The sequence below is a fragment of the Dipteris shenzhenensis genome, chromosome 31, assembly GCF_047967505.1.
Source record: "Dipteris shenzhenensis isolate YYH24624 ecotype China chromosome 31, Dip_SZ_1.0, whole genome shotgun sequence".
NCBI lineage: Eukaryota > Viridiplantae > Streptophyta > Polypodiopsida > Gleicheniales > Dipteridaceae > Dipteris > Dipteris shenzhenensis.
The window spans coordinates 35,215,676-35,225,467 of record NC_141626.1 but is presented as its reverse complement, the minus strand read 5'-3'; the positions used below and the strand labels follow the sequence as shown (position 1 = coordinate 35,225,467).

The 9,792-nt window shown below is 42.8% G+C and overlaps 1 protein-coding gene across 1 annotated transcript; it reads left to right on the top strand.

Moving 5' to 3' along the window:
• Window positions 1–1,391: 1,391 nt before the first annotated feature.
• LOC147881389 (uncharacterized) lies at window positions 1,392–4,384 on the top strand. Its single transcript, XM_087402142.1, has 2 exons — window positions 1,392–1,569; window positions 1,952–4,384. Exon 2 carries the CDS (start codon window positions 2,162–2,164, stop codon window positions 3,743–3,745), a length of 1,584 nt encoding a protein of 527 aa, XP_087258268.1. The 5' UTR covers window positions 1,392–1,569; window positions 1,952–2,161; the 3' UTR covers window positions 3,746–4,384.
• The last annotated feature ends 5,408 nt before the right edge of the window (window positions 4,385–9,792 follow it).

Genomic DNA, 9,792 nt, shown 5'->3' with positions numbered 1-9,792 from the left:
CTCACCAATTGAGGGCTATGATGGTATAAATACTAATTTTGTCTTTTTGTTGTAGCAATTGACACTTGACAATGAATGTATGTAGTGCCATGGAATATGCTATGTATTATCAAATGTCTATGGGCGCATTAAAGACGATTTACATATAGATGGAGGCAACATAAAACGCATGCTTTGAGCCCTTCCCCAATAAATACCAAAGACTAAAAAGCACAAAAAAACAAAAAGAAAATATGTAGCACTTCCTTACAATCAATAAGCTCAAAGTTATGATGCCCTTCTGCTCATTTTTGGATTGAAGGTGCTGTCATGTGTGTTGTGGGTCTAGAGGCCACAACCACTTGCAATAACTTGTCTTGCAACAACACGTTGAGTAGGTTGGCCATAACTTTTTCCATCCAATCATCCTTGCTAAACTAAAGTGGAGGACGGGTTGCTTAGGGAACAAGTTGCGAAGCGCTAACATGAAGCGCATTTTTGACACTCGTGAGTAAAATTTCCTAGGATCATTATTATATACAACTTTCCTTGCAAACAACTCATGGGAGGTTTTTATGTTGTAGAAAACTCATGGGAGGTTGATTTTGGGGTTGTTCATTTTACAAAAGCCCTATTGTATGCATGGGAGCAATGCTTTTGGCCAAGTTGTTCTTTAGAGGGCATTCCCACCTTCCGCTGGAAATGCTGGACGGATTCTCTCTGGTGGACAGACGTGGGAACGAACCCAAAGTCTAGCTGAAGGCTCACAGAACTGACAAGCCTGGCTGAATTCTGACAACAGAAGAGAAGATAGGACCTTACCATTGGCAGCAGCAAAGGTAGCCCTGAAATGCTCGGGAAGAATGAAGAAAATCCCGTCTCCAACGGGGCAGTGGAATGCTACTTAGTGGCATAGCTTTTGGAGTGGCATTTTGTGAGAACAAGTCTGGCAAAGGACTTTTCTACCACTCTTAGGCATTCTCGCTCACGTGGGAATGCCCTCTTAGCGAGACTCAGCACCATATAGTGGGGGGGGAGCCCCCTTTAATAAGGTATCTTGCAGCTTATAAAACTTGCAAAGGGGGTCCACGTCAGGGCCACGGGAACACAAAATTCTCGCCGGCATTGTGGAGGCGGACGAATGAGGGCTGACACGTGGACAGCGTTGGGCCAACGTGGCATGGTGGGAGTGACGGCGGCCCTGTTTTTCTGACTTGAGCGTCCGGGGAAAGGACACGTGGCGGGCATCGCGAAAAAGGCCAGGGCACAAGGAAGGCGACACGTGGCGAGCATAGGAAAGCTCCGATTGTATGTGGGATAATGGCAATAAAGAAATGCCACGTCATCATCTTCTTTCTTCTTTCTTTTTTCCTTCTTCATCGTCTTCTTCATCAGACCCGCCATAGCTTTTTGCTTCCTTTGACGCTTCTTCAAGCTTTCATACCCTCCATAGCCTCTCTGCTTCAAGCTTCATACCTTCCTCCCTTCCTTACCTTTCTTCCATCTCTTCTTCTTCCCTCTCCCCCCCCCCCGCCCCCCCCTCCTTCGCTTCTCATCGACCTGCCATCCTGCACCTCTCTCGGCCCTTCGGTGAGTTCCCCTCATTCCTCCCTCGATTCAATCTTGTCTCCTCGACCCCCGTTCTACCTGCGGATCTATGCTTCCTGTTCACTTTCATCTCGCTGCGAGATCAAGCGATGGATCAAGAGAGAGAGAGAGAGAGAGCGCGCGCGAACTAAGTGATTCTGATGACTCGCGATTTTTCCTCTGATTTTCTTGCTATTCCGAGAGAGAGACGGAGAGCGAAGTTTTCTATAACGCTGCTCGGATTTCTCTGTTCCTTTCCATGGCGCACACGATCTTTTCTTGTTCTCTCTTTGATTTTCTTGCTATTCTGATTGCTCCCGTCCGTAATCGATTAGTCGTCCATGCGTCTCGATTTTGAAGTTCGATTATTTTCATTTCATGACAGACTGAGCGGCGGCTTGCAACCATCATCACATAGATTTCAGCGGCCTCTTTGGCTCGGCTATCACGATCCCTCCAAGATCGTGATCGAAGGTTGCTTCTCTAATCCGTATCGACGGGCTTTTGCAAAGGGTGTGAAGACGCAGGAGAGGGAGATCGTGACCGGTCTTGAATTGCAGGAAAATTATTGTCACGCAGAGCTATTGGCAATCCGATGGGAGATCCACGCGCACAGACGAAGGCCGTGAAGGGATCGACGCTGACGCTTCCCCGACCTCCACCTCCTCAATCAACAAGAAAGCTAACGAAAGAGAATTTTTTGCAAAGCAAAGGAAAAGGCCCGGCCACCGTTGCGGGTAACGCTGAAGCGCTGAAACGAATCAAGGAACATCAAACCCGGAATGCAATAGTCTCAGAAAGATTAAGGAAACCGGGGGAAACCTCGGCAAGAGGAAAATTTGATTACCAGCTTGTTTTAGAGCAGGATGGAAAAGAGAAGCTATGCAGGAAATGCAAATCAACAACACCGGAGTCGATTTGTTTTATTGGCAATGATGGAAGAATTGCTGCTTGTAGCACAGGTGCTTCGGCTCGTCAATTGCACTACTGCAACGCACCTAGATGTGCTGCCAATCCCAATTATAGACCGCCTTCCGCACCACCGAAGAAGTATTTAGTTTCCAAAAGGCGGTTGCTTCCGTCCCAGCAAGCAAAAAGTAAATCCGACACTTTATCTTGCTTGGGAGCTCAAAACAGCTCTGGTGGCACTAGGATGAATTCCTCCCTCGATGACGACCTGCGTCAGGATCCAGCTCCTGCACGTTTGGAATATAAACAGAATACTACACTCGATAGCCAAATGTTTGCAGACACCGGTGGCATGTCGCCTATTGACCAGAACATAAATTCTCTGAGATGTGTTTTCAACAAAGGCACCGGTGGCATGTCGCCTATCGACCAGTACATAATAAATGCTCCGATAGGGGTTCTCAATTCAGGTAACGGCCAGTACACAAATCCACCTAGATGTGTGTTGAATTCTGGTGACGAATGGTTCGAAGATGATCACGGTCAACGTCGAGAATTCGAATTCTACGGTGGCACTTCGACAGCAGACGTGAATGGCGGCGGCAGCTACGGATTCCCTCCTCCCGATGACGATTCGTCTCCCATTTTTGTGAGAGGTTTTGGAAAGGAGCATCAGGCTTACAGAGAAATGGCAAGCGGATGCAGCACCCCTGCAGAGAATTGCGCTTCAATCGATGGAGATCAGAAGAGCTACACGGACGAAGGTAGGGAGGTGGGGAGCGGATGCAGCACTCCGGTGGAGCATGTGATGGGATCATCCATGTGCAGGTCGTCGTTCCATCAAAGAGACGATGAGCTGAGCTGCAGCGACGATAACAGGGAGGCAACAACAGCAGAACCTGGGATGGACGACTTCCCAAACCACGATTTTGAGCAATCGGGAGCTAAATCACAAAGCAGAAGATCAAACATATCAAGGATGAGGAGGAATTACCTCAACTTTCTGAAGGAGCAGGAGGCGGAGACAGTGAGGCTGAGGAAACAGGAAATTCAGGAGAGGAAGCAAGCAGGGGATTGGATGCTTGACTGTGCAATTGAAGAAGTGCTCCACAAACTGGCTCCGAATGGAGAAACTCGTGTGAAGGTGCTTGTTGAAGCTTTTGAAACCGTCATTTCACACAGTGATTCTGAAACTCAAGCACAGCAGCAAGCCCCTCCTGTCTCACAACAGCACAATCTTCATGCCTCACCTGTAACAATGCACTGCTGATCTGCCTATGCTCCTTTCATTTCCTCACTCTTCTTCTTCCCAAAGCCTTTTGATTAGTTTTGGAAGCGCACACATTAGCAGCACAGTGTTAATACCCTGCTGATCTGCCTATGCTCCTGCCATGATTTCCTCACTCTTCTTCTTCCCTGTGCCTTTTGATTAGAGTTGGGAGCACACACATTAGCAGCACAGTGTTCATACCCTGCTCATCTGCCTATGCTCCCCTCATTTCCTCACTCTTCTTCCCAAAGCCTTTTGAGAGCGCACACATTAGCAGCACACTCTTCATACCCTGCTGGTCTGCTTATGCTCCTCTCATTTCCTCACTCTTCCTCTTCCCAAAGCCTTTTGATTAGTGTTGGGAAGCACACACATTAGCAGCACAGTGTTCATACCCTTTTGTGTTGATTTTCTCACTCCTTATTGAATAGCCTTTGGATTATCTCGGGTTCTGCTGATTATTACTTAAACTTGAGTCCTTGGAAGGACAGACTCAAAAGATACCCTCACTTTAGCCTTTTGATTGGTGTCGGGAGCAGTAGCTGCTGACTATTACTAAACTTATGTCCTTGGAAGGCCACAAAAGATATACCTCCATCTATGATTGCTCGTCCACAGCCTCTTCAAAGTGTAAAATGAGCATACATTATTTTATAGTTTTTTGTTTTTCCTTTTGAAATTTCCCTTATTTTGAATGAATGTATTTGGTAGATATATTTTGTTTTAAAGCAATTTTCTCACATTTGTCAGATTTTATGAGTGGCGTTTTTTAAGAAAATGCCCAGCTGAGTTTCTATCTTCACTACCATAGGTCATCTCATGTGTATAAATACAAATGATGGGTCTCCGTGAGTGCATGACTAGAAAATGGTGCATATACAAACCATGGTGAAGCTAAGTTGCACACTAAGAAATTTAGCATCTCCATACTTTACACACAAAGTAATAGCATCTCCTTACTTTGCACACAAAGAAATAGCATCTCCTTACTTTGCACACAAAGAAATTATAGCATCTTCATATTTGGGTCTTACATATAGCACAACTTATCTATAATATAGCATCAACCTTTTTTTGAAGTCAATGTAAAAAGCACATTTTATCATTGGAATCATTTTTGAAGATTGGTCACCAAATCCTACTAAGAGCCATTTGTTGATTCTCATTAAGACAAAACCATTTGGACTTCCCTGGTTGTTGTGGCCATCAGATCCGCTCCTTCCCTTAGAACATGGTGGAAGTAGCGTGTGAACCTACCTTGGTCCACTGGCAGGAACCTACCTTAGTCCACTGGCAGAATTTGAAGAAACTGCAACAAGCTACTGCCATTAAAGTATGGTGTGATGGTCCACAGTGGCTCTTTTTGGGTTGCTACGATCACACGTACAAGGATTGGGTGTAAAATTTGCATGAGTTGTTCTCTCCTTGCTTCTCGTGTATGCGTCCCAATATTGCCCTTGTACTTCTTTCCGGCATATTCCACATGATATGGCAACCCTGCAGCTCCTACCAACCGCACTTTAAAAATAGTGCCATAGGATCCTACGCCAATTTTCTCGCCAACTTGGATCTCCCTCTCTGTGACATAGGCTAAGATTGACACTCTGTCTATGTTACCAGCCACGTGTTGTGCCCTTTGAACCTCATCACCTCTAAATGGTTGAGAGGGTATAGAGGCTGGCTGCTCTTCACTTGTAGCCAAGGACGTAGCTCGCCCATAAGCTGCTGCAGCCTTCTTTTCCCAGCTCTTAGCCACTATGACACGACGGCGATTTGATGCAACGACCTTACTCTTGTGCTTGGCCCATACACTCATCCATTGTGTTAATTTGAAGACATCAAACTCTTGTGCAAGCATAGGGCCTGCATTGCATGCTTCGTTGAAGTGAGTCTCTGCATTCCCAATAAAGCTATCAATCCAAAGCATGGCATCTGTCTCCCATTGCATCCAGCTCGCAAGGCCATCATGACCTTCAGAGATCCTCTGTTCAATTTTTGCTCGGTATAATTTGATAATTTTTATATAACCTGTTATTGGACGTAGATGTACATTGTAATCTCTTTTGCTCAACTCACTCAATAAATTGTACTTTGTCCTCATTTATATTTACTACAACAAGGACTAAAATACCAGGAAAGAAGGACTACAATTTCCTTGGTTTATGACCAAAATAGCGCCAAGATAACTCCAACAACCCCATCGTTGTGGTTGCATGGAGATACATCTAGAAAAATACAATTAAACTTTTAGAAAATGCAATTGTCGATATGGCCCTTGAGGGGTCCCCTCTAGGGAAAAGGGCCATATCAGCGTGCATTATATAATATCCAGGATGCCACTAGACAGAAATGGCATGTTGATATGCCCCTTGCCCCTAAAGGGAACCCCTCAAGGGCCATATAGTCAATTGCATTTTGCTTGGTTGCACAACGGAATACATTTTCTTTGGTACACATGTATATAACTCCAAGAACCAATGCAGTGGATTTCATAAATCTCCTTCTATTTGCTAGCGCACTGGTCATCATAGACCTCCTCCTATAATACGTAAAAATAGGTAACGGAGCTATAACTCCAGAACCAACGTGGTGGTCTCTCCAAGACAACCTTGAATTCTAGGCGATGACAGGTCGTCAGGCTAGAGACTTCACTGAGGCAATGCTCAGAATGATAGATTGCATCTCATTATTATACCAAAAACCAGTGTGGTGGTCTTAAATTAGTTGAGTAGCAAAATAATGTGTTATGTTTTATTCAATGGAGCTTGCTTGCAATTCTCGCAATTGGTTTGTATTTGTATCTTTCCCACCAATTCGATTCAACACACGAAGCCCCATGATCCTAGATGTGAAGCTGATACAACAATAGGGATACCGAATGAATCCCAACTATGCAAAGTTAGTCAAGGCTGCAATTGTTCAACCTATTAAGGACAGGATGATTCATCTATGCTGTGGAACGAGTGAATGGTTGTTTCCCATCATCATTCTGCCCAAAAAGAATGGAAAGCTAAGAGTGTATGTGGACGATAGGAAGATGAAAGAATGAACTATCGAAGTAGGGATGTAGGGTATGGGAGAATGGGGAGAGAGAGGAGGGATGGGGAGGAGAAGGTGAGGAGGGATGAGCAATCTAGATTTGCTGCATCATCTTAGTTTTTCTTGCTCATCTAATGCAAAAACATATCCTTGATTGTAAGGGTTATTGAGTTAAATTGAAAATTGTTCCTAGCTATCCAAACAAACCACAATGCATAAGCTCTCACTTAAGACCATTCTTCACATTGAGTCCTTTAGAAGTATATTAGTCTAGTTGTTGACGGGTTCCCTTTTGGCCATTTCATCTACCTTCTATACCCTTTTTGCATGAGGGCATGCTAGAAATAGGTGAAATATGTCCTATTTGTGCCCCAAGAATGTCTTGCATATCCCATCCCCTTTACCTATCCCCCCCCGGTGTTTGATGGACAATGAGCCATAGCACAGTCGGCATTGCTTATGGGATGTCCTTGTGCCAAATCCTTACAATCATTTCTTCCAAGTCTAATCTGCATTCCTTCATCTTTAATTCAAGACCTTGAAAACCTCATTAACATCAAATTTGAGGGTTGGAATAGGAAGAAAATGTGGGCTATCCACACTATTGAATTCTTTTTCAAAGAACAAAAATTTCCCTCCTTTCCTCAGTGAGTGTTGCATTGCTCATAGATCCATCCTAGTCATAACTTGCTCCTTATCCTTATTGTCAATAAAGAATTCTCTTTTGATTTCATGCCACTTTTTTCATTTGATATCTTCTCCACAGCTAGTCCCATGGCTAAAGTCATTTCTTGTCCTTATTGGCATGAAATAGTTTTCTTATCCTTATCCTTATTACCAAGAAAGAAATTGTGATACTCATGACTTGAAGGTCAACCTTGGGAAAACCAAGGTTTATGATCTTCAATAATTCATTAGCCTTGATGATACTAGCCTCAATTAAACTTGTGCTCCTATTTTTTTTTCTGTGGTATTTATTTATTTATTAAATTATTTTCACATTATTTACAAAATATGTGAGAGCCCATCTGCACACTTGGAGGGAAAAACAAACCCAAGAGAAACTCCAATAAACCTAACACAAACCCTTATATTGGAGGGTGTCATGCAGGTTCCATATCTCCTTATTAATGTGGATGTGATTGAAATCCCATGCCACATCCTTCTTGAGATTCTCTATAATCTTCTCAAAACAAGACCATTGCACTCCTTGATGTAGAGATTCTAGGCCTATATGTAGTGAGGTGAGTAGTAGAGTGTCCAATGCAAGGTAAGGAGTAAAACATCCATAAAAACCTTATTAAAAACCACAGCATTTCTTTGTAACCAAATGAACCACAAAGCATTACTCTCAACTTAGACCGATCCCCCTAGAATCTAGGTAGGGCATCACCAACAGGATCATATTGCTAGCTAAAAGAAGAAAATCTTCCTAGCTATCTGACCCTATCCCACATTGCCTTTGAGAACTTGCAATTAAGAAAAAGGTGAGGGATGTCTTCAAGGTATCTATTGCATCTCTAACAGTTAGGAGAACCCTTTCCTATTTCCACAACCCTATGATAACTTCAAACTACCTTATGCGTATGAGCAACTATAAAAAAGACTGTTTCCCTAGAAATTTTTTGCCCCAAATCTTACTAAACCTTGTCCTCCATACCCTAAGAGTGTCCTTTCTCAACCATTTTCTACTAAGAACTAAGGGTCAACATTTTTTGGCCCACCCACTGAATTTTTTAACTAAAAGATAGTTGTCTATCCCCCATCCAAGATAGGGAAGCCCTATCCCAAATTTGTAGTATATTTTTTATAGCTCAAGCCTATAATTTCTATTGTAGTTCCCTATCTAGCATATCTCGTAGCTCTCTTCTAACCCACACATTCTCTTAGATCTAAATCCATATTTTATTTAAATGAAAGGCCTATTTCAAGTCTATTTCTAGTAAACTTTTGTATTTCCAAATCACAAAAAAGAAGAATGAGGCTTTAGCTGTTAAGCTTCCCGTTTTTTTGAAAAATTCCTTCTAAATTATATGTTCCCTCAACATTTCCTAGCCCTTCTAATTGCCTTATAGCCAAAACCCTTAGTCACACATGGCTCCCTACCAAGGAGAGCTGCAACTTCAAAATACTCCCTTCAAGGTTTGTATCTAGCAAGCCTTGTGTTCTTCAAATGCCTTCTATTCTAAAATGTACTCTATTTTCCATAGCCTCAATCATTCTCTTACCCATAAACCTAGCAATTGATCACTCAAGGTTGATAATACCTAGGCTACCTTCTTCAATATTCCCACCTCACGTTTTCTATATTGTTGTGGTTCTCATCCATTGCCCAAAGAAAGGTTTGAACATTGAGTTTAGTTATCGAAACCTACCTTGGAGGGGGACCAACATGACAAGAAATAAATTATAGAGGGGTAAAGAAAGTAGTTCATGACAAATTGTTTCCTTGCCAAAGAAGGCAAGAGTCTTTCATTCCTAAATTTTTGTTTAAAGTATTTGGATGACCCACTTCCATCTATCATTCATGGAATAGTGAAAGCCCATAGGGCCTAGGAGCCTAAAAGGAACACCTTCCATAATTTCTTTGCATCCATTCTCCCTCGATATTCTAGGAATTTTGCTGTAAACCCCTGTCTTACTATGATTGATCTAAGAACATGATGCTTTGTAGAAAACATGAAAACACTCAAGGATGGCCCCTAGTGAATACTCATCATGGTGTGGCATGAGGTTGGTATCATCTGCAAAATGTTAGCATATGACTTGCATTTTGTCATCCACCTAATACCTCATACCTCTCATTTTGTTAAGTTCTCCTATGTAGAAGCTTGTGCCTCCCACTCTCCAACATTGGCGTAATTTGCTGCTCTACTAAAGTATCAGGATAGCCTAATTATCTTGCAATGCCCTTGCAAAATCCACCAGGATCAAATAGAAGCCTCCCAATCTTAAATATCATGAACTCCTCAGTTGCTATGAGGAAGCCAATTGACTTGGTCCAAGAT

Coding starts and splice junctions, on each gene's coding strand:
- LOC147881389 (XM_087402142.1), top strand. CDS start 2,162: ATGGGAGATCCACGCGCACAGACGAAGGCCGTGAAGGGATCGACGCTG.